The sequence below is a fragment of the Macrotis lagotis genome, chromosome 1 (genome assembly GCF_037893015.1).
Source record: "Macrotis lagotis isolate mMagLag1 chromosome 1, bilby.v1.9.chrom.fasta, whole genome shotgun sequence".
NCBI classification, from domain to species: domain Eukaryota; kingdom Metazoa; phylum Chordata; class Mammalia; order Peramelemorphia; family Peramelidae; genus Macrotis; species Macrotis lagotis.
Window position 1 is genome coordinate 176,016,780 of NC_133658.1, and position 25,433 is coordinate 176,042,212.

Sequence of the window (25,433 nt, forward strand, 5' to 3'; positions counted from 1 at the left end):
TTTGCAACAAGTTGATATCAGTTACCCATGAAAGTCTTGAAGTGATCAAATCCTGAACGATACTCATAACAGCTTATAGTGGAAACTAGCACAAGAGAAGGCTAGCAGATATATTCTAGGAAACATATATCAGGACCAAATAATAGTCCATCAACTTATCCAAAATGTACAAGAACAGTTGAATCCTGGCCCTGGCAAAAAGTCCAGTTTTAGCAAGTAAATCTAGAAATATCAATATAAGTCACTGATAAAGGAGTTTTAATGGATTCAGTTGTTTCCAAGTCCAAGTTTAGGAATAGACTAACTTTATAGGGAGTATAGGAACAACTTCAGATAAAGATATGACTTGGCTACAAGGGCTATTAGAATTTCTAAAAGAAATAAAAGGAGAGATAAAAAAGGATGTTATAAATTAAGTGGCATGTCTAAAGAGGAGAACTGTAAGAAAAGTAAATACTTTAATATAAGAGGTACAAAATCTTACCCACATTATAGATTCTCTGAAAATTAAAATAGATGAGAATTTAGTAACTTCAGGAAACAGGAAAATAATAAGATAAAGTGCCTCCTATCAAAAATAACTGAACTAGAAAACATGTCAAGATATTGTGAAAAAATTATTAGAATAACTGAAAACCACAACCACCCCAATAAATGGATACCATATTTCAATAAATAGTAAAGAATAAGACATAATTCAAATATCGGTTCCAAAACTATTTTCTTTATTTCTCAGTTATACCTTCTGCTAGTGTCTTTCCCCACAGGATTACATTCATCTTTGTTTTATGGAAAGTTCACCTAAACATAATCTCTCCCATGAGGGTGTGGACACCAAAGGGAAAGGAACTGTTTCACTTTTGTCTTTGGGTTCTCAACCTTTACCAGTACCTAGAACTAAGCAAGGATTTAAATGCTCATGACTGCATAATTGCTCTTACTTTAAGATAGCAAATATTTAAATAGTAAATGTGGCAAGCTGATAGCACATAGAATGAGGTCTACATTATTCTCCAAACTTTTCATGTTTTCCTTAAAAAAAGCTTATAAAAATTTTACTCTATAATTTTTTAGTTTTTTTCTACTTTTGCAGTTATTGATATGAGGTATATAATTTTAATTACTTTCAAAATTTTAAGATGTTAAACAACTAATTTGGTTTTATTATTATTAAGGAAGAAATGACTTTAAATGAGCAATGTATGTACTGATTCTTTTGAAAGTTTTTTTCTTTATAATTATATATAGATCTGAAGTCTTATTATGATATCATTAGGTATTCTGAATTTTGAGTTTTTCTTCTTAGTAGATGTAAATATTGTTTTAATTAACTCTGGGAAGTTTCCTTGAATAATTTCTTAAACATGGATATTATATTCTCTTCTTATTTCATATTTTCAATAATCCAAATAATTCAGAAAGTTAGGCCCTCCTTGATCAAATGTCATATTCAGATGAATTCACATTGATTTCCAGTATTCTTTCCAGTAATTCTATTTTATGAAATTATTTCCAATTCAACTGTACCATATACCTACAATTCTTTTTTCAACTACATTATTCTGGCTTTTTGTCTATCCACTTGCATTTTCAAAATCTCTATGCTCATCTCTATTATATTTAGTTTTGTCATCATCTTCTCAACATCTTAACATTCAACATTCAAGATATTTTAAAAATCACTACTGAGATATTTGGACTTTATTCAGCTTTTATATACATTCTCTTTTCATTTCTTCCTTTAATTCTTTGAGAGTATTGAATTTTTTAATTGCATTTCTTTGTATTTTTTGGTTGTTTCTGAAACTACTTCTAAAATTGTTTAAATCTAACTTTTTTTTGGTATTATTTTTGTCCTTTCCTTTCCTCATTTTTTTTTACTCATTAAGGTCAGTTTTTTGAAGTAATTTTTTAAAATTTTGTTTAATCTATCTATCTATCTATCTATCTATCTATCTATCTATCTATCTATCTATCTATCTATCTATTACTGCAGAGGGAAACTAAGAAGCCAGGTTTCTTCACCATCTTGACTTCATGGAAATTTATGATTTTCTTAAGTAGACAATGCAATTTCTCCTACTATGTGAGCAAAATTGTATTTTATTTTGAAAATAATAATAGTGATAATCTGGAAGCTTCTAATTAATTACATGGGAGCAAATATAAATCAAAAACTTAAGGCGCATACCACTTTTTACCATTTTTTTGAAAAATAAGGGATTTTCATAGGTTTTCACTGATATCATTCTTGGTACTCTTGGTAATTTTCTTATTACATTTTCTAGGTACTGATGTTTTGAGCCAGAAGAGACTAGACATGACCATTGGTTTTTCAGCAGAAAGCAACAACAATTTATGAAGGTAGTGATTTAGCAGTAAGGAGTTCCAAGAATAGGTGACATAGGAAGGTTTGACAACAGGTAAAACACATGATCAGCATCAGCCCTCTAGAAGATCTGGCCAGTTGTTAAGAAGGATCTCTGTTCTAGAAGAACTAAAATAGTAAACATGAAACTGAAAAAGGAATTGCGACTTAAGATACTAAGACGAAGTTATCAGAAGTAGATTACAAAAGTGAGGCTCTGTCATGTGACAAATTTAAATCTAATAAATCAAAGCCAAACTCAAGGTTCTGCAACAAACTGATTGGTCATTTAATTACGGATCTTTAAAATTCTCCTTCTTAAAATCTAAATTGATCTATAGACTAAGGAAGAGCAAAGCCTGCAAATGAAGATTAATTGACCCCTGTTCTTAAGATTATAAAGATACTGCTACAGAGAGCCAGGCCCATCCCATTTATTCAAAATCATATATAATTTATGATAACCAAAATTTTTAATCTCCAACCAAGATAGAGTAAGAATTGCTTCTCTAACAAGAGACTTCTAGCATGATACTCTCTTCCTTACTTCATGCTGACCTTTTCCCTCCCTATTTTCTCTGGAGAAGTATGGAGAACAAGAAGAATATCAATACTAATTTATTTTTCATTTTTTATACTAGGCGACCAGCATGTTGAGCTCCTGGTATGACAAGGTCAAAAAACCCAGCATGTTTTAAAAATTAATACCACCCAAATATGCTACTATTCTTGAATTTATTTTCAAGTGATATTGTGATCTATTTAATGTTTATCTCACTAGCTTGTAGCTATTATATATTTTGTGTGTGTGTGTGTGTGTGTGTGTGTGTGTGTGTGTGTGTATGTATGTGTGTTTTTAGGTTTTTGCAAGGCAAACGGGGTTAAGTGCCTTGTCCAAGGCCACACAGGTAGGTAATTATTAAGTGTCTGAGACCAGACTTGAACCCAGGTACTCCTGACTCCAGGGCCGGTGCTTTATCCACTACACCACCTAGCCACCCCCTGTAGCTATTATATCTTAAGTCAAAAGACAAGAAAAAAAAATTTAATAGGAAAAACAGGATCCTGAAAATTTAGACTGCAGTTAAAATAAAATCACAAAAAGTTTTAACTACAAATTATTTTCCATAATGTTATCATTTGTGGTTAATGAATACAGCAAAATTGATTTTGCCAAAACCAAGACAGAAATGAAGAAATCTTTTGAATTTCATGTACTGTGAATCTATTCTGAGTTCAATGATGTCAAAGACTTACCCCCTCCTCCTCCAAGAAGGCTGGCATTTGCTGTTAGAAAAGAAGAAGGAGGACAGTAAATAAAATGAACTCAAACCAGAACAAAGCAAGAAAATGCTGATATTAATAAATTTATACATAATAATTATAAATATTCACATAGATACAAACATATATAAGGATATATTTAGATAGGTAATAGTCATCCTTTTTTCAAATGTATTACTAAGAGATCATTTTAATTAAGATTTATGTTCAGAACTCTTTAATATTCTTTTTTCTAGTTAAATTGATCTTCAATATTTTCATTTTTCAGATACGAATACTTAGATAATTCTAATAATTTTTAAAAACAGCAAAGATTAAATGTGAAATTTTTATCATTTAAAATAATAATGTAAATTGTATATCTTCAAATACTAGGCACTTCAAAGTAAGAATTCTTGTAAGTAAAAGTACGGATTTATTATTTTCTGAAGAAACAGATTTTTAAATATCAAAGACAAAAGGTTCCCCAAATTTTACTCTACTATTTCTCTACATGGAGGACACTGAATTCTAGAAGGCCATAAAAAGATTGGTGTAAACTTTGCCAGGTGAAAATCATTTGGTACCACCCATCAATAGATTCTACGTGTGCTGTTCAAAGACAAGACCAGTCAAGTTTGGAGACAGTCATCACCAGACTGATTGGAAGCAGATGGATTTCTCACTGCAGGAATGCTTAAAGATCATTTCCTAGGTTGAGGAAGGGTTGGAATTATGTTAGTAAATTAACTCCTTAATATATTTTATCTTTACTTTCCTAAAGTGTTGTAGTAAAAACATAAATATGAGTTTGTTTGTACATTTTATACTGCTACAGAACCTATTATACTTTTCTTAGGCATTCCATATCAATTTAATATTAAGAAATAGTTATATAATGTTAATAAGCTCAAGACATCAAATAGAAACAACTTTAATACATGCTTTTTGAAGGCTAGTTAGTGTGCTATATGACTTAAGGGATGGGAAGAATTCCACCATACATATTTCTGAGGTTGATTTTTTGAAGCCAGGTATGTTATTAAATTAACTCTATTATATTTGATAATACTTGATTTTTCCAGACACTTCAGCTCATCTACAAATTATGATGCTGAAGAATTTCCTGAAGTTCAGAATGACTTTTCTATGAAATGGTCACTCTGAAATAGTATTTGAACCCAGATTTTCCCAGATTTCCAAAGATATGGAAAACAAGAACAAGCAGTTAGTTTAAAATAGGAAGACTTGGGTATTAATCAAAGTTCTCCCATTTACTAATTTTGTAATCTTGAGGATGTTTTTGAGTCTTTCTGGACTTCAGTTTTCTTATCCTTCAAATGAGAGAGTTGAACCAGACAACAAATAAATATCCTTTTCAGCTTGAGAACCACGATTCTATCCCAAAGTCCAGCATTAATTCACTTTATCACTTTATATTATCTCATTTGAATTCATTTGTTGATGGTGATAATAATGACAAAAACTAACCTAAAGATAGCTATTGCTTCTGAACTATAAGACTTGGAAGAGTGGATATATGTGAATAGTATGGAAGTAATTCGTATCCTTCCAATAAAAACATGGACTGTGTAACCCAGATAAGTATAGAAAAGACATCAAAGTGAAGATTTTGGTGAAGATGAAAAAAAGATTACTACAAATTTATGTTGTCTAATTTCAAATGGGTCTTCTAGTATGGCAATCTTTTCATTCATCCATTCCTAATATATATTGGATCATCAGCAACCAAAAACAAACAAACAAAGTAAAAAGCCTTCCAACTAACCCCTCATGCTATTGTTCTTTTTATCTTTCTTTTTTAGTTTTTTTGCAAGGCAAATGGAGTTAAGTAAGTGGCTTGCCCAAGGCCACACAGCTAGGTAATTATTATTAAGTGTCTGAGGCTGGATTTGAAGCCAGGTATTCCTGACTCCAAGGCTGGTGCTCTATCCACTGTGCCACCTAGCCACCCTTTGTATCTTTCTTAATCACATTCCTATTACATATTATATATATGCTAGTTGCCTTTATTGCCAAAATTAATGATCTTTCTTCAGCCCTCTCTTTTCTTGACTTCTCTGCTGCATTCAATACTATAGATAACCATTACTTCCTCTTTAGTGCCCCCTGCATGAGTTTTCATGACTCTTAGACCCCTCCTCTCTGTCAGGCTATACCTCAATCTTCTTTGCTGGAGTTTCACCTATAAAGACACTCACTAACTGTGGGTGTGGCTTAAAGTTCTGTCCTGAGACCTTTTTTTCTCAATATATCTCATTTGATTATGACTCCTAGAACTATAACCAGTTCTAGATCCTATGTTCAATTCTAGTCACACATTATCAATTGCTTGCTGTACATTTCAAACAGATGTCCTAATAGATCTCTCATGTTCAAAGCATGCTCAAAACAAAATATAATTTTTTCTTTCTAAAACCATTCCTCTTCCAATTTTTTAAAAATTTTTATCGACTCCACTATCACACAGGATCAATACTACACTGTGATCAGTGCTTCTTCATACACCTTCACCACATACATCCAAACTGGTTCATAATTACCTCTATAATAATAAAAATAAAAACTACCTGATCAAACTTTTTACTCTCAGTTACCATTATAAATTGGACCTTCATTATTTCATTACCCCTTACCTGAACAAAGAAGAAGCAATAGCCTCCTATTTAGTCTCCCTATCTCAAGCATTTCCCCATTCTGAACCACCCTCCATACAGCATCAAAGTGATTTTCCTAAAATATAGTTCTGACTATGAATCCTTCCCATTCCAATGTAGAAGCAGATAGATGACATTTAGCCTAAAGTTAGGAAGATCTGAGTTCAAATGTGACCTCAGATACTTATTAGTTGTGTAGAGCAAAAAAGAAGAGAAAAATTACATCCAAATTTGGTTGCCTGGAGTTCATCAGTATTGTACATCAGTTCTGTGTCCACACGCATGCCTGAGTTCTGGATAGTGGATGATGCTCTCAGAATTTCCCAGTCACCAATTAAGGGAAACAAGGATCACTGAGGATGAAAATGGACTCAAGATCAGCTACTGCACTGATGGCAAATTCTTCAAATTGAAAAGGCTACAAGCCAAGACAAAAGTGTATTGGGAGTATTGGTGTATGATCTTCTATATGCAGATTATTGTACACTCAGTGCAGCCTCTGAAATGGAGATGTAACAAAGTATGGATCGATTCTCTGCTGTTTGTGCTAATTTTGTTTTAACAGTTAACACCAAGAGAACACAGGTGCTCCATCAGGCACACCATCCATGTGTGGAACCATCGATTACAGCAAATGGAAAAGTGTTGAGTACTGTGGACAAGTTCACTTACCTTGGCCGTGTTCTTTCCAAGAAGGTACACATTGACAATGAGGTTGACACTCACATTGCCAGAGCTAGTTCAGTATTTGGGAAGCTCCAAAAGAAAGTATGGGAGAGAAGACGTTTTGGACTGACTACCAAAATGAAGGTCTACAGAGCCATTATACCAATCTCATGGCATGCCTGTGAAACCCAGATAGTCTATTAGCACCATGTCAGGAAACTGAATCACCTCCATTTAAATTACGTTAGGAAGAGCTGAAGATCACCCAGCAGTATAAGATACCAGACACTGAGGTCCTTTCTTGAGCTAAACTGCTTGGAATTCCAATATTATTACACAGACTGCAACTATGATGGGCTGGGCACATTGTTAGACTTCCAGGCATACTCTTGCCAAAAAGACTATTTTAAAAAGAATTCACAAAGGGAAAGAGCTCACAAGGGGGTCAGAAGAAGTGATACCAAGACATCCTGAAGGTCTCATTGAAGAACTTTTGTACAGCATGGGAGACACACTGACCCAGGACCACTTAGCACAGTGTCCCCTCATCAGAGAGGGTGCTGCTCTCTATGAGAAAGGCAGAACTGAAACAGCTCAAAGGAAACATGACATTTGTAAGTTTAGAGTACTCACCCCAGGTGTACACATAGACTATTTGTACCCACCCTGTGTGGCAGAGCACTCAACTCATACTGGTCTGATCAACCACAGTTCAGACACACTGCAATTTGTCTCAACCACAGTGCTATCATTTTGGGCTTTGATAACAAAGGACAAGAACCAACTCACCAAACCAATTATTAGTTGTGTGATCCTGTGCAAATCACTTAACCTCTGTTTACTTTAGTATCTTCAGCTTTTAAAATGTAAATATCAGGGCGGCTAGGTTGTGCAGTGGTTAGAAAACCGGCCCTGTATTCAGGAGTTACCTGAGTTCAATTCCAGCCTCAGACACTTAATAATTACCTAGCTCTGTGGCCTTGGGCAAGCCACTTAACCCCATTGCCTTGCAAAACCCCTGCCCCCCCCCCCCAAATAAATATCTTACAAGGTTGCAGTGAAGATCAAATGAGATGAAATGTGTAAAGTCCTTAGCATGGTGTCTGGCATGCACTACAGGTTGAATTAAGAATTATTTCTTCTCCCATCCCCTTCCAATGGCTCCCAATTCCTCTAACATAAAGTAGAAGCTCCTCTATTTGAAATTTAAAGCATTTGGAATTTAAAGTCTTTTTCAATCTGACATATCTTATTATACATTACTTTTGTTCACTCACTCTATAATCCATCCAAACTGATCTTCTCAGAGTTCCTCTATGCAAGAAATTAATTCCTCTACTCCTCTATCTTTTAGAATCCCTTGTTTCCTTCAAAGTTGATCTCAAGCATTTCATGAAAACCTTTTCTTATCTCGCCAAGCTGTTCATGTCTTCCACTACAAATTAATTTATATCTGTTTTATAGATAACCACATCTGTACTCATTGTGTCCCTGGAAAGAAACAAATGTCCTTAAGAACTGAGATTTTTTTCTTTTTATCTTGGTCTTCCCAGTGTCTTGAACAGAGCCTACTAAACATAGCAGGCATTAAGTAAATGCTCAACTGATTGGTTTAATATAATATTCTTTCCACTACTATGGTCATCCTACAGAAGCATATGCCAGTTGGTTATATAAAAATTAAAAAAAAAGGAAAGACTACCATTTGCAAAAGTATAAGAAACAAAGAATGATCTATCCCAAAGGGGGTCTGCTAAGGAACTTTCTCTTATAACAAATACAAGTTAGTCATTTATATAAAACAATTATAGAGAAGGTCTATTATCTCAGCTGAACTTCTTTACCAATAGAGAATTATAAACCTCAGATTGACAAAAACCTCAGTATCTAAAAGGCAAATGCAATATTTTCCCCTGAATTCTTAACTTGGAGGATTTACTCATGAGGAGAGGATTCTTCTTGATACTGAATGTCATTTTATATTGAATGGGTAACTAAGGAAAGCTGTGTAATGCCTTGCCCTCATATCCCAATAAATCTGTGATCGCATCTAAACAGGTGCTCCTTTCAAAGAATAAATCTTTCACAAAGGTCAAATTTGCCTAATTTAATGTAGCAAATGTCATCTCAATCAGTCTATCTCCCATAAAGTACCTTGTCCTGGATATCCTGGATTTTACACATTCTCTCCTTCATTGGAATGTAAGTTATTTGAGGGAAGAAGCTGTCTAAGCTCTTATATTTGTATCTCCAGTGCTTGGAACAAAGAAATTGCGTAATGAATGTTTATTCATTCATTCACGATTGTACCATTGGTAAAGGGGAAAAATGATCCCCTCTTATTATTCCTATATCTTCTTCCTTTTAGTTGCACTTGTTTGTCATTTGTTATAATAGCAACCTAATCCCTAAGATTTGTCATTAATGATTCACTCCATTAAAGCCAATTCTACATAGGCTAAACTTAACATAAATACTATAAAGTGCTAAACAAACTTAAAATGCTAACTAAATGATAACTATTATCATAATTACTAAGGCTTATATGAAAAATTTTAATTTATTAATTTCAGAAGACAATAAGTAATATGCCTCACTAATAGCACTAAAAGTATGACATAGACCTATACCATGAAATCAGTCTCACAATATATTCATTTTTCCAATAAAAAGTAATTTTCAGGTTTTTAAAAAATATATGTGCTGTATATTATTTTATTTGATGGGACATGATGAAATAATTGTGATGTTTTAACCAGTGAGTAACCATATCTTTCTCAAAATAACTCTTTATCTGACAGTCAATGAGAAGTGAAATAGTAAGTCACCTTCCCAAAGATAACATTTTTATTTTGTTTTCTAGGGATATGGTAAAGGGGATTAAGTGGTTCTACCTGAATTGGGCAAAAACAATCTCAGGAAACATTACCTCAAAAGTCCGTCTTAACCTTGAGATTCTTTGATTCTAATAATGTATCACCACAGCCAGATGGTCTACTGAAAATCAACCATGCAAGAAACAATAACATTCTCAATTACACTTATTATCAGACATTTTTTCCTGTCACTTCATTTATAGGCTATATTTTTAAATAAATAAAGGTTGACTAGAACAAAATGGCTATAAACTTTATGAACAAGATTGATATCAGGGTTTCTAAAAGGCTTAAATTAATTTCTCAATCTCCTCTTTGAGAATACTAGTTAATTATATTTTCATTAATTTTCCACTGAAATACAATTCTCTTTCAATTACCAGGGGGAGAAAAAATATCAAATTAGAGAGATTATTTCAAGGAATGAGTCAATGAAAAATCTAAATCAGTTACTGTAAATTAATGAATCAATGTGACACCCTCTTTTCTCCTCAAATAATAAACCAATTCCATAAAATGAACAATTTTACTTCTTATAAATTGAAAATATAGTAAAGCCTAGAATAAGAAGCATTGCTATTAAATACAGCTTTGTCAATGGAAAGAACTTAGGGAAATTTAACTAAAATGAACAATAAATTCAGAAACACCTCCTGACCAAAATGTTCCCCCTACTCACTTTTGACTTGAAAAGCCCATGTCTCTTTTCACTTTTTAGGCATGAAGGCTCATCCAACATTAGACGTTTACTAAGTCCCTTCTCCTCAAGGTTTTCAGTGTTTTCCCATTCACTATGAAATTTTACGATTTTTACTTTAAATATAGTCCTAAGTTCCCTGAAAATGGGTAATGTTTAGTTTTTCTTTCCATCTTCCATATACAATAGACACAGTCATAGTAAATGTTAATAAAAAATAATATATGATAAATTAAATTGAAAAAATTCCTTCTGTTTTCTATACTTTCCAATTTTTGACAACAATTGCTAGGGTCCTGTGAGAATTAATTAATCAATTAATTAATTAATCAATTTATTTATTTAATTTAATTTTTCAAGAATAAATACTAAAGAAATTTAGTTTGTGAATTATTCAGATAGCATCAATTCTACCTTAGGAAGCTGATCTAATTGGGAAATGACCAGGAGGATTGCTAATGTCATTATTATGTTATTTTCTTTCAAAGATCTATGTATGGGGCATTAAACAGACTTCTTATGACACATCCACTACATGATACTTTAATTTGTCCCATGGCTTTTGTGCGCACTGATAAAAGAAGATTATAGTAAAATCTTAGAGCAGATTTTCCAATAAATAAATGAATAAATAGTCCCATTGTTCCCATTTACTGTATTTTCCTTATTACTAGAAGTTTACTGAAAAAAGAACATATGATTAAGGTGAGGTAATTGCTGATTCACAAAGCTCTAGGAATCATAAGCTTTCCTGAAAAATGAAGTACATGATGATGCATCAGTTACTGTCAGTACCTTTCTTCATACACTCTCAAAATACTTGGCAAATAAAATCAGGGGTGAAACAAGGATGCCCATTATCACCATTACTATTCAATATAATGTTAGAAATGTTAACTTTAGCAAAAAGAGAAGAAAAGGAAATTGATGGAATCAGAACTGGCAATGAGGAAACAAAGCTTTCACTCTTTGTAGACAATATGACAGAATACCTAGAAAACCTGAGAAAATCATCTCAAAAATTTTAACAAATTCAGCAAAATAGCAGGATAAAAAATAAACCCACATAAATCATCAGCATTTCTATAGATAAAAAACAAAGCCCAAGAGCAAGAGATAGAAAGAGAAATTCTATTTAAAGTAACTGTAGACAGCAATAAATACTTGGGAATCTGTCTCCCAAGGCAAACCCAGAAACTATGAACACAATTACAAAGCAATTCTCACACAAATAAAGTCAGATCTAAACAACTGGGAAAAAATGTAAATTGCTCATGGTTAGGTTGAACTAATATAATAAAAATGACAATTATATCCAAATTAAATTACTTATTCAATGCCAAACCAATCGAATTATCAAATAATTATTTTACCAAGTTAGAAAAAATAGTAACAATTCATCTGAAACAATAGGTCAAGAATATTAAGGGAATTGTTGAAAAAATGTAATGGAAAGTGAACTAGCACTATCATATCTAGAACTATATTATAAAGCAGCAGTCATCAAAATTGCCTGGTACTGATTAAGAAATAGATGGATCAGTGGATTAGCATAGGGTCAAAAGAAACCACAGTAAATGACTAAAACAAATCAACTATTTAACAAACACAAAGAAATGAGCTTCTGGGACAAGAACTCACTATATGACAAAAAATGTTGGGAAAACTGGAAAATAGTATAGCAAAAACTAGATATAGATCCACATCTCACACTCTATTCCAAAATAAGGTCAAAATGGGTTTGGGGTTTAGATATATAAAGTATGACAACATAGATCAATTAATAGACCAAAAAGTCATCTATCTTTCAGATCTATGGAAAGGGAAGAAATTTATTACCAAGCAAGAAATAGAGGACATTATAAATTGCAAAATGGATGATTGTAACTATATTAAATTTTTAAAAAGTTTTTACACTAATAAAACCAATACTGCTAAAATTGAAGGAAATCAGTAAGCTAAGAAACAATTTTCACATGTAAGGGTTCTGATTAAGGTCTCATTCCTAAAATATGTAGAGAATTCCTCAGATTTATAAGATTACAAGTCATTTCTCAATTGATCGATGGTCAAAGAATATGGACAGCTTTTAAACAAAGAAATTGAAGCTATATAAAATCATATGAAAATATGCTCCAAATCATTACTGATTAGAAAGTGCAAATTAAACAACTATGAAATATCACTTCATACCTAAGATGACAAAAAGGAAAAACAATCAATGTTGGAGAGGTTGTGGAAGATTGATGTATTAATGCATTGTTTGTGGATTTGTGAACTGATCCAATCATTCTGGAGAACAATATGGAACTATGTCCAAAGAATAATAAAGGTGATCATACCCTTTGACCCAGCAATTCCAATTCTAGGCCTATATCAGAAGAAATTTTAAAAAATGTGAAAAGTCCAACATATTCCAAAATATTAATAGCAACTCTTTTGTAGAGGGCAAGAATTGGCCTTTGAGAGGAAGCCCATCAACTGGGTAATGATGGAACAAGTTATGGTATATGAATGTTATAGAATGTCATTGTTTTATAAGAAACCATGATGGACTCTAGAAAATAATGGAATGAATTACAAGAATTGATGCTGAGTGAAGGGAGCAGAATCAAAAGAATAATGCACACATTAATAACATTATCAGTTGATCAACCTTGATGGATGCAGTTCCTCTCAGCAGTTCCAAGACTAGGACAACTCTAGGAGAATGGCTTTGGACTATAATATCCCCATTCTGAGGAAGAAAAATAAAACAAAACTAAACTAAAAAAAATCTTCATAATCTGAATGAACATTGCATTTCCTTTTTTAAAAATTTTCCTTGCATATTTCTTCCTTTTCCCTTAATGCTAATTCCTCACACTGAAACATCTAATTTGTAAACATATTAAACACAAATGTGCATGTATAATATTCACCTGACTATTCAGCACTGAGGGAAGAGGAGTAGGAAGAAAGGGTGGAAAGAAATTATGTAATTTAAAAATATGCATATGCATATGGATGAATGTTGAAAAACTTTTATAACATGTACTGGAAAAATAAAATATTCATTGAAAAAATACTTGGCAGAAACTTTTACTTTCCATTTTTGTCTAATATGTATTATTATGTATTAGAGACAACTTTAATGACATTTATGTGTTCTGAGGCCGAACTTGTGATCAAAGGAACTCTGTGGGAATATGCCTAAAACCAGAGCTTATCAAGGTTCCTATTTTTGAAAGTTAACTTATGTATACACTCAGATCATAGGAAATAAAAACATTTTTTAAGATAGTATAGTAAGAATAGTTGCAAAATATTCTCCCTGTAAACTGAGTGTTCATTCTTCAACAAATACATGTGACATCAATGGGGAGAGAGGATTCATAGATAGAATACCCTGAAAGGAAGGTACATGTAGAAACACATACCTATTACAAATTCATGTTTTCAATACCACTGAGCACCAATCTCATTTATCTTCTTGTGAGATATTCACTATTTCCCTTTACAAGACAGGTTGCTCAGGAGGGGTCCCTGAGCATGTCGATTCTCTTCTGAATCAACAATTGACTCTCTTCTCTGCTATCAGGCTCAGATTCCTTCGAGGTGCCTCCACTATTTATTGGACCCCTTGGGCTTACTCTCTACTTTGTAGAGTACCCAATACAAATACATCTGTTACAAAGTATAATGCTGCCCCCATTGAACCCTAACTGAGGTATGAGAAAGAGGAGGGGGGGGGGTCTCACATAATCTCTTTTCTTCCTCTATAGATTTTCACTGACTACAACTGTTTCCAGAGTTAGCAAGTTAGCATTTTTAAAAGTCACCAGGAATATAATAGCAAGATATTCTTTTATTCTATTAGGGAACACTTTATCACACAATATGAAATCCATAGCAACAGTCTCACAGTAAGTAACAGAGGCAGGATTCAAACCCAGATCTTTCTGTCCCTAAGCTCAGTGTTGCATCAGCAGGAAGAAACCGGACAGTCACAGGGCCAGACAGAACACAGAGCCAGAATTAGTTCTTCAAACAAATAATTGCTACAAATACATCTCACTATGCTCTATTGTAGTACAGGGTAATTTTTCTGTCTCTATGCAGTCTGCCTGTCAAAAATAAGTAATCTATGAAACTAGTCTTTAAACACTGATTAAAGTTATTTGTCTTCTCCAGAATTCACCATTATAAAAAAATTATAATTGCTTTCATCCTAACAGGTTCCAACTGCCTAGTTCTGCTTATTTATTTCACTTTCTTATTACAATAGGGCATGCACAATGTCAAAGTGATTGCTGGCAGAAACTTCCCCAGGTGTTCTGTTTTGAATATCAATTTCATTCACAACATGTTATCCCAACAGATACAAAAGCTGAAATATCACCTGCAAGAGTGGAGCATACATTAAAAAGTCTTCACATTTTGCAACTAAGAGCAGGAACTGTTGAAAATCTGATCAGACTAAAATCCCAAACACGTACAAGACTGTGGAAATATTTTTATATAGACAGTGGCCATCACTACTGACAGCTGTAGAAATATAATATACACAGAAAAATGCAGTCATCAGTTTGGCACCAGTCTACTGTTTATACTTTACTAGATTTACGCCTTCTAAATTGAATAAACAGAATGCCAGAGTATTGAGGGTATATAATCATCTTTCTTCTTTGAAGTGAACAAAAAAGAGAATATTAAGCTTAGACAAATGCTTAACATGTAAAAACCAAACGTAAACTCAGGATTAATATTTAGGTTACATACTTGATAATCTGAAATAACTACAGATAAAATGACTGACTGTTCTGAGATCAGAGACATGTGATTTCTCAGATTTAAAACCAATTATAAACAGAAAGTCTAATTCAAAAGGCCTCCATATAGCATTGTTGTAGATGAGCTGCATCAGGTACTAGAAGATATTTTCTAGATCCCTATATGAAGTTCTCAAGTCCTTTCATGGTTATTTGGTTCACATCTAAATTGTATCTTTCACCAAAATGTGAAAGTGATAACTATTGATGGATAAGTAAAGTCAACAGCATAGTGGTCTAAATGCAACATGAAAAAAAGATCTGGACAGTCAGCAGATAAATTTTAACATTATTCTGTGATAAAATAGGAAGTTCAAAGTAATGCCCAGAAAGTTGAAGAAATTCATTCTTGTATCTTTTAGTCACCATTTTTAATAGCGCACTAAAGATTATTTGTGATTTTGAAGTTGACATTATTAGAATTTCAAAGATTCCAGCCCTGGAAATCTCCTTATGAGATTTACCCCATGAGGAAACTGAGTCCTAGAGAGGTAAAGTCACAGACTCACAGAGATAAGTAACAAAATATTCCAAGCCAGTATTCCGACTCAAAATCTACCACTCTTTAAACTTCATCATAATTTCAACTGCATCATGTCCACTAAAGCTCTCCACCAATATCCCTTTGATTACAAATAGAATAAGATGTTTAGTTCTTTTTGGTAGATTTTAGGAAAGCTGTTTAGTAACCCACAAAGTGTTTGGAACAGGGTCACTTTAACTTCATGACATATGCGGATTAGTTGAATGTGATAATAATTAATATTTATATTGTACAGGAAGATTAATACATTTCTGCTCTAAAACTCTTTAACTTGCAGTCAAGAAGACCTGAGTTCAAATCAAACCTCAGAAATTGTCTGTTGAATAAATAATTTCTTAAACAAATATGTTTACCTCAGCATCCTCATCTGTATAATCCTAATTATGCTCATTATTGTGAGGCTAAAACGGAATAATATTTGTAAAGCTTGTAGCACAATGATTAGCACTTTGTAGGCATCATAGAAATACTATTATCTATTATCATAATTGAGCCTTACCCTAGGATATATAAGTCCTACAGGTTATCATTATCTTACTATCCAAAACCCTAAAGCTCACAGACATAAAGTCTCTTGTCCATGGCCATGCATCTAGTAAGCATCAGAGATGGAATCTGAATAAACTCCAAATCTGTTACTCTCTTCACTTCAGTTGGAAACAGGCCATTCTAGGAACCAAGAATGTGTATGGGCAAACTTGAGCAAGGTTCTAACTCCCTTTTCCTTATTTTACTCAAATGTATTCTTTTTTTATGTTATGTCATTTTATTTTTTCCCAATTACATGAAAAATTAGTTTTTAACATTCATCTTTTTATACTTTTGAGTTCCACATTTTTCTACTAGCCTCCCTTCCTTCTCCCCTCCCCATGGCAGGGAGCAATCTGATATAGGTTGCACATGTACAATCCTGCTTAACATATTTCCATGGTTGTTCATATTATATAAATGTATTCTTTACAGATTTTGAGGTTTAGCTTATCCAGCATCCTCTGAGAACCTAGAAAAGTCAAAGCCCAAATCCTAAAGGAATTCAACCAACCAAGACTATAAGGAAATTTGCCCTCTACTTTGGTAAAGATAATACTTTGCCAAAAGGTCAAGTCAATAATGAACTCTCTGACTGTCTGACTGCTTTGGTCCAAATGACACTTAAAACCACAATAAAAACATCCTGAATAGTAATACCTAGTCTCAAAAATCTTCACGTGTTTTTTTAGGCAAAGTGATAACATAGAAACTACTCCTGGGATGTTCCAGAGTTTGTGAAATAATAGTGCCCAACTATAGGATAATTGCTAATGCATTTATCAATTATTTAAGCAGCATGTACAAAATACAATGTGGTATAGTGAAAAAAGCAATACTGTAAGAGAGGGTGGGAATCTATGTCCATGTCTTTTTATCCTAGGCAACCTGCCAATAAATCAATCTATTCATTTCATGTCAAATAAGAAGGCCACAAAAGGGAAAAGAACCAGAAATCTGTCTTCAACCAACATATCCCAATATCAAGGAATTTCACAAGCTGCTGCAGATAGTCATTAGCCCCTCCCCCCCCAATCAGAGGAGACCTCTCCGGAAAGGAATGGCATATCAGTACCTAGTAAACCCACCGCACTGCAAAATGAGCAAGGGGAGGGGTGCAAATCATCCATACAATGTAGAGTTCATAACCATTTCAAATACAGTGGTCTTCATGTCCAAGATTTTTTTTTTGCCTTGATTCCTCAAAGTTTGTTCAACCCTCTGCTATTCATGTTAACAGCTCTCACTGTTACTTTCACTCTTTATGTTTGTTTATTTTAACATCATTAGTCTTGATTTCTATACCCCAGTTTAGAGGAGAAACCATTGGCTCTAGCTTCCATCATTTGTAAAGTATCTTCTCTTTTCTAACATCTCCCAGTGGTTTCTTCAGGAATCTTCCATCATTTCCCATCTTACCTGTGGTCAAGAGAAACTAATTGCAACCACAGGAGGGACTTCTGATTGACCACAATCTTGACCATCATGCCTTTATGAATTAGATAATCTAAAATGTGACAACTAACTCTAAATCTATAATCCTGTGATAGTACAGATATTTTCATGATAAGGACTTTGAAATTGTGGTCATCTTTGACCCAGTTGTAAAGACAAAAGTTATAGAATTCTCACAAATTATCAATAATAAATCAGTCAAGTTAAATAAATTTTTGTTTAGTTTTTTTAAAATGATATCAGTATGTGTGATATCATCAACTGTGATCCTACCTATTAGTCATCAGTCTTCATGACTTTTTATAACTGAAAAAATAATTACCTGGTATTTCACCTTTAGTTTGAACTTAGGATGGTGCTTCCACTTCTGGACATTCAAGATTGATAGGATTTGACATATATGTTACTACCATAACTTTCAAGAACCAATCACACTTTCTTAGTACAAGGAAGCATAAGAGTAGGACTTTAGTGAAGGTAAAGGCCTCATTTTTAAATGAAAAGTTTCAAATGTAGCAAAGTATAGGTACATATAAGTAAGATCTTACCAAAATCCAAAGATTGAATTTTAAGTCTATAAATTTGTTGCTATAGAAATTAGGTAAATCAACCTATCTGTATTGCTGAGTCAAATCTTTATTTATTGTAGCTCTTAAAAATATCTCTTTGGAAACAGTTTACTATTAAAATGTACATAACTCCAGAAGTAGATACACTTTAAGTTCTCATCAGTTAACACCTCAATGTATGATCTTTAGCAAAGGAAACCAGCAAAGCAAAGGAAAGAAGGAGAAAAAGCTTCCATTTAAGAAGAGGGCTCTGCTCAGACAATTCTTTCTCATCACACTGTACTACTTTAGTCTTCTATGATTGACTCCTCCACCATGTCCTATATCTAGTACCTTTTTCTTACTTCCTCCCTTTTTCCCTACCCCCTGCCAATCACACTTCAATGTTTTGCTCCTGTTTTGTGTTCCCCATTAGACTGAAACTCCTTGAGGAAAGAATCCTTTTCTGAAACCTTTAGAAGACTTCCACTAGCACAGTGATACTCACAAAGCTATCACTCATTGAATATATTTGTTCATTTTATTTTGCTTTATATTCCCTCTCAATAACATCTAACATAGTACCTTATGCACAGCAGATATTCAATAAGTATTCATTGAATACATAATTAAGGTTTTAGAAAAATTTGTGACCAGTTAATATAAACGCAGAATTTTTAGCAAATAAGTGAAGTTCTTGCAATTTTTTAATCATAACATAATGACATACTCAAAATAAAGATGTTTGTTTCTACTTGACCTTAATTTATTGGGTATTAATATCTACTCTCATTCAATTGAATAAGGAACATAAATTTTTGAAGCACTTTGTGCAAGGAACTGCTCTAGACCAAAATCAATCAATCAACAAGCATTTATTAAACGATTATTATGTCCATGGCCCCAGGACCAAGTGTTTTGTACTAAGGGTACTAAGGGTATACAAAAGAAAGAATAAATTATAATAAAATAAAATGAGCAGTCCTTCCTTCAAGGAACTTACCTTCATTGGGGGAAATGATGCACAAGCATATAAGTGAATCCTCTTTCTCTCTCTCTCTCTGTATATGCATAAATGTATATATATATATATACATATATATTCAGATATACACACATGTATAGTATATTGCGCAAATATAAAGGACATATATGAACAAAAATGATTAATAGATATGAAGTAAATGAAGTGTAGTTGTAGGAGTAGCTCTAGCAGGTAGGTAGAGAGATCACATAAGAAGTAACACTTGAGCCAAACTTTAAAGAGAATTAGGGTTTTTAGGAGACATATGAGTAGGGAAGGAATCACAAGCATATGGACAGTCTACATAAAGGCTTGAGATGAAAGAAGAAAGGGGCGGCTAGGTGGCATAGTGGATAAAACACCGGCCTTGGAGTCAGGAGTACCTGGGTTCAAATCTGGTCTCAGACACTTAATAATTACCTAGCTGTGTGGCCTTGGGCAAGCCACTTAACCCCATTTGCCTTGCAAAAAAAAACTAAAAAAAAAGAGAGAGATGAAAGAAGAAAGACTGAGTTTGGGAAACAACTACTAGGTTAGGGTGACTGGAATGTCAAGTGTATTTATTTTTTTTAAATGCCTACAGTAAAGGAATGCCTTTACTTGCAGTTTAAAACCTGAAATATTCAAATTCTTTTCTGTACTAAATTATTCTATCATATCTATTAAAAATTTGTTTATATTCCATCAGCCTTCAACAATAACTAAAATTGTTCTATTCAATAAAATAAAGAACATGCTAAATACTTGTTTCCTAGAAGTATTTTAGAAACAGGAAACAATAAAGCTAAGATTAATTTCAGATATTTCATAAAACCTAGGGAAGCTGAGACTCAAAGGAATTAAGGAACTTATGCAAAAAAACCCAAACAAAAACAAAAATCAAAAGGAAAACAAAACCCTAGCTAGTTAGTGACTGGGTTGGAATTATATACCAATTCTTCTAAACTCCCTGTTCAATGATTTTTCCACCATATTATATTATCTCTCTTGCCAAGTGAGAGAAGACTATGATTTCTTTAATACATACAATTGATCTTCAAATATTGTGAAACAAAAGTAATATAAATCATGCTTAAGTCATTGCTCCAAACTCATACTTTTCTTCTAGAAAACCAAAAAAAAATACCAATTATTTAGTGCCACAGTTCCATCAGACCAGTTGTGTATTCAAGAACAATGATTTATATTTTGTTATTTGGCATTGGAAAACACTGATATTAATCATAGACAAAAGTATTATTGTCAGGGAAATTCCAATTCTTAAGGGAAATGCATAGAAACTTTTTTTTAAGATTTTCTGAAATTACACAGAATATATTGACAATAATTGAAGTACAAAAATAACATTTTAAATGTCATACTAAAACATTCAAATGGCAGGAAAAGAATTGGAAAAGCAACAATAAGAAGGAGGCTATATGTTTTCCCATAGACAATCATTCTGGTTAAGCAAGCATTGGGAAAGCTATGCAATCCCTGAATTTTAATCACTTACTTCAACAATAACCACCAAATCATAGCATTAGAGCTGGAAGAGACTATTGTGTTATTGTTAAATCATGTCAATTGTTGTGGTTGTGCCTCACTCTTTGTGAGTCCATTTGAGATTTTCTTGGCAAAGATGCTGGAATACCATTGCCAGTGGTTTTGTTTAATTTTTTTGATGCAGACAACTTCAGGTGTGGGAATTTTCTCTACTTAATGCAGATCAACATTTAATCTGTAACTTATACAGTTTAGTGAGATTTGCCTAGAAAACAACTATAGAGGCCAAGTGAGGTGTCCATTGTTACACAGCTAGAATATTTACTCAACAGGACTTAAACTCAAGTTTTCCTAACTCTAAGACTGATTTTCTATGTATTATGCTATAATAATAATAATAATAAAGATATGCTCAGTTTTCTAAACCTAGGAAGGACATAACCTTAAAAGCAGAAGAACCAATCTCATCAACACAAAAATTGCTTATAGGGTTAAATGTAAAAAAATATTTTCTTCTGAGGAATTTTTGTGGGCTTCTCAGGATTCTCCACATTGAATCCAAAAGTTAAAAAGAATAAAAACAATGCGAATTGTACATGCTTAGTATGAATAATTAAATCAATATTCATAGTATGCTTACTATGCACAAGGAACATAGTAAGGGAAGAAACATACATTGTTTTTGGTAAAGTTTTCTATTTTTTTTGCTACAGATTGACTCATATGGAAATGTTTTACATGATTACACATGTATGACCTATATTAGATTGTTTACCATCTCATGGAGGGTGGAAAGGAGTAATAGAATTTGAAACTCAAAACTTAAAAAGAATGTTAAAATTGTTTTTTCAGTAATTGGGGAAAATAAAACATTATTTTTAAAAGAATCCAATATAGTGATTAAATAATTGACACAGGCAGTATCAGCATCTGACCTAGAGTTCAGAAGAGGGAGAGATCAATGTGAAATAGTGTAGTCATCATGAAGGAGTTTAAGCTGGAGCACAAAAACACTGATTTCTAACTGCAGAGGAAGAGATGAAATTCTAGGTATGAACAAGACAAAAATCGGGGAACGAACAAGGAATTATTAGAAAATGAGAACTGTTCCATAGCAGGGTTTGTGTTGATTTGTGGTGGGAGACAAGTTGGAAAAGCTAAGTTATCATTTTAGACCTAAGAAACTGCAATCTATTAAGCCATTACATTGAAGATCATTTAATGTCTTTTCAAACTCAGTAAATTAATTCAATTCCCATTCAGTTAGTTAATGGTTTTACAAGGCACAGGATACTGTAAAATTATGCCCTGGAATCTTAAGACAATATTATGATCACTTGGACAATGAATATAATGAACCCGTTTTCTCCCTTCTCTTTCCTTATTTCAGCCTCTCACTTGCTGCCTTTGACATCTCTATACTCTGAGACCAGCTGTGAACTTGGGCAAGACATCTACAATGACCTTCTACCTCAGAAAACTTTTGGTTCAGGATTAAAGATAATTATTACATGTGACTCCACATGCCAATTATTCAAGACACCTTCCTGAGATTTTTTTTTTATCTCTGGTAGCCTTGGCAAACATGATCCATTTAGAGGATCATAGAATTTAGAACTTTATAAAAGTTTTGCATTTTCACCAAGAAGAAATCTAAGACCTTCCTTGAGAAGTAAAGTGGTATACCATAGTCACATAGGAGCAGGGTTGGTATTTTAACCAATGACTTTGTGATTACCACTCCCTTAAATTTACAAACTACATAAAAAGCTACTCTCTAATCAGGATTAAATCTATAAACCCACCAAGAGGGTGAAATAAGATCATAAATAGTAATAATTAATCCTGAATTAAATGCAAATGACAATTTCTTACTTAAAGATGAAAACTTTTTCTTTTAAGAATTTTCATTATGAAAAACAAGGCAAAACCAAAAGAATTTTACATTATGAAAAAGGAATACTTTGCTTAAAAGTCTACAAATAAATCCTATATGGATGAATGACAATACTTAGAGATACTATTATTATCTTCCAGTGTTCAGAGAATCTGACAGCATATTTTTAGTTTTAGCTTTATTTTTCATTTGGAATGTATAGAAAATGGACCATGATTTTCTTCAATCTGATTGAAATGAGATTTGTTATTTTTAGTCAGTTTGTAAATACATCACTGCATCTATTTTATTAAAGGCTAAAAGATCTTAAGTTCCTTGAGAATAAGAATTGCTTCATATTTTGTTTCTGTATACCAAGCATGGTGCTATCACATATTTTATTTGTCTGAGAGCATCCCTTTAATTTATACTCTACATGTGCTTCATGAAGACACTTAAGAAATGTTATATGACCAGGTTCTTTTGAATCTGGCATGAGAAATCTTTTTAGTATATTTTATTTTTTTGAGTTTCTCATTTTTCAATTTTATTTTATGGAATAAAACAAATAGCATAACTTGTGAATTCCTTTTAAATATACAAGCGTGAATTGTCTTCTTCCATTCCTTTTCAAATGTTTAACAATTGATTGATTGATTAAGAAAAAAGTTAGTAAAATTATGACTCTAGTAATTCTATCATAACAATTAAATAGCTGCTCTTTAAAATATTAAACTGAAATCTGTAAATATTTATTAAACTCATACTATCAGCCAGATGCTAGATGCTGGGTATAAAAGATTGGTAGATAGAATGATGAGTTAGGGATCAAAAAATCCTAGCTCCACCACTTGCCACCTGTCAGCAGCAGCAGCAGCAGCAGCAGCAGCAGCAGCAGCAGCATAATTGACATTTATATGGTGCTTACTATGTATAAGGAGATAGGAAGATCTGAGTTCAAATCCAGTCTCAGACCTGATTAAGTCAGTTAAATCTGGTTAAATCAGTTAATCTTTGTTTGCCTTAATCCACTACATAAGGAAATGGCAAACCCCTCAAGAATTTTGTGACTAAAAACCCTATAGACTACAATATGGTTTGGGGAGCTCTTAAAAGTCAGATGTACCTGAATGACTAAGCAACACCTATGTTCCAGACCTTGTGCCAAGCTGTTTATAACTGCTATCTCATTTAATTTTCACAACAATCCTGGAAGATAGGTGTTCTTATTATCCTTATTCTACATTTGAGGAAACTGAGGCAAAGAGATGCTAAATGATTTTCTCAGAATCATAAGTTACTTTCCTAGGGTCACACAGAAAGTAGGTCAGATATAGGTTTTCCCAATTCTAGTCATGGAACTCTGTCCATTGCAACCCCCTAGTTGCCTGACCTCCTTGTACCTTATTTTCTGTATAATCTATTTATAATAGGAGGATGTTTGGTCAAATGGCTTTGAAAATTCTTTCCAGCTATAAATCTATAATCTTTATACTATCATTAACCTAAGTGTTTACAAATTATTAAGTAGGAATAGTCAGTCTAGGAAACAAAATGGAATGTGACAAGTGAATAGAAATACGAAGTGCTAGAAGAGATGTCAGTAAAGAGAGCTAATACCTTACTAAGAAGATCAGGTAAGACATCAAGGCTTTTAGGGGGAGTAGAGAAAGTTAATACCTTACAAGGAAGATCAGGTATGACATCAAGGCTTTAGAAGTCAAAAGGAATCTTAATACCTAACTCTTAAGCCTGTCCTTAAAGAATGTGAAAGATTTTCATATATAGAGAAAACGGAGTAAATTTGACATTAGAAGATGGCAGGAGGAAAAAAAAACTCAGAAATGTATTGCATAACTGAAGGACAACAATGGAAGAAAGACAAGAGAAACTGAATTTGTGAAGATTCTAAAGAAACAAATATTTTTAAAATATTATTTAAAAGTGAGTAAGATTCAGCAAAAACTTGGGTTATAGTAAAAGTCAGCTAAACATAAATCAATATTGTTAAAAAATATTTTAAAACTATTTTAACAGTGATAGGAGATATAGTATGATATTTTCAAATCAAACAAAATTTTTTCCAGTCTCAAGCTACTGCCATATACTACTCAAAAAAGAACTCGGAAACATATAACATCAAATACTGTACTATAGAAAAATCATAGTTCCTAAAAGTGCCTTTACTTATTACTGACCACAGACTGTCACTGTGGTAAAGATGGCAGAATCCTAAAATATTGGTCTGTTTTAGTAATAGCTGCTTCCTTCAGTTATCTATCATAAAGAAAACGCAACTACTAAATCTTCACATTGTCTCAGCTACTAGGAATTCAAACAAGTAAGTAGTAGGGATTTGATCAGAAAAGCTCCTCATTGATTTGAGTGATGGTCATCCATTTCATTTGATAAGATTACAAATCATTTTTGGATTTTGTCCCCTAAAATAACACAGGTAACTCCTGATTGGCTCTCAGGGACTGGGGATAATTCAAACATAACTGGAAAGGAAGGGGTATGGAATGAGAGTTGAGACACAGAACTTCCCAGAGCAAATCCTCCCTTCTGCTGGAGACATGTGTGCCCTTCTTTTTGAACTTGACCCACTCCAAAA

General features: G+C 32.9%; 1 protein-coding gene across 3 annotated transcripts in view; it reads right to left on the reverse strand.

The window, feature by feature from the left end:
- MACROD2 (mono-ADP ribosylhydrolase 2) overlaps positions 1–25,433 on the reverse strand; it is a 2,318,796-nt gene that overhangs the window by 1,847,127 nt on the left and 446,236 nt on the right. For all 3 annotated transcript variants that reach the window (XM_074209420.1, XM_074209421.1, XM_074209419.1), the window contains exon 4: positions 3,626–3,655. In XM_074209420.1, the coding sequence (XP_074065521.1) occupies positions 3,626–3,655 (30 nt within the window). The remainder of the gene's footprint in view (positions 1–3,625; positions 3,656–25,433) is intronic.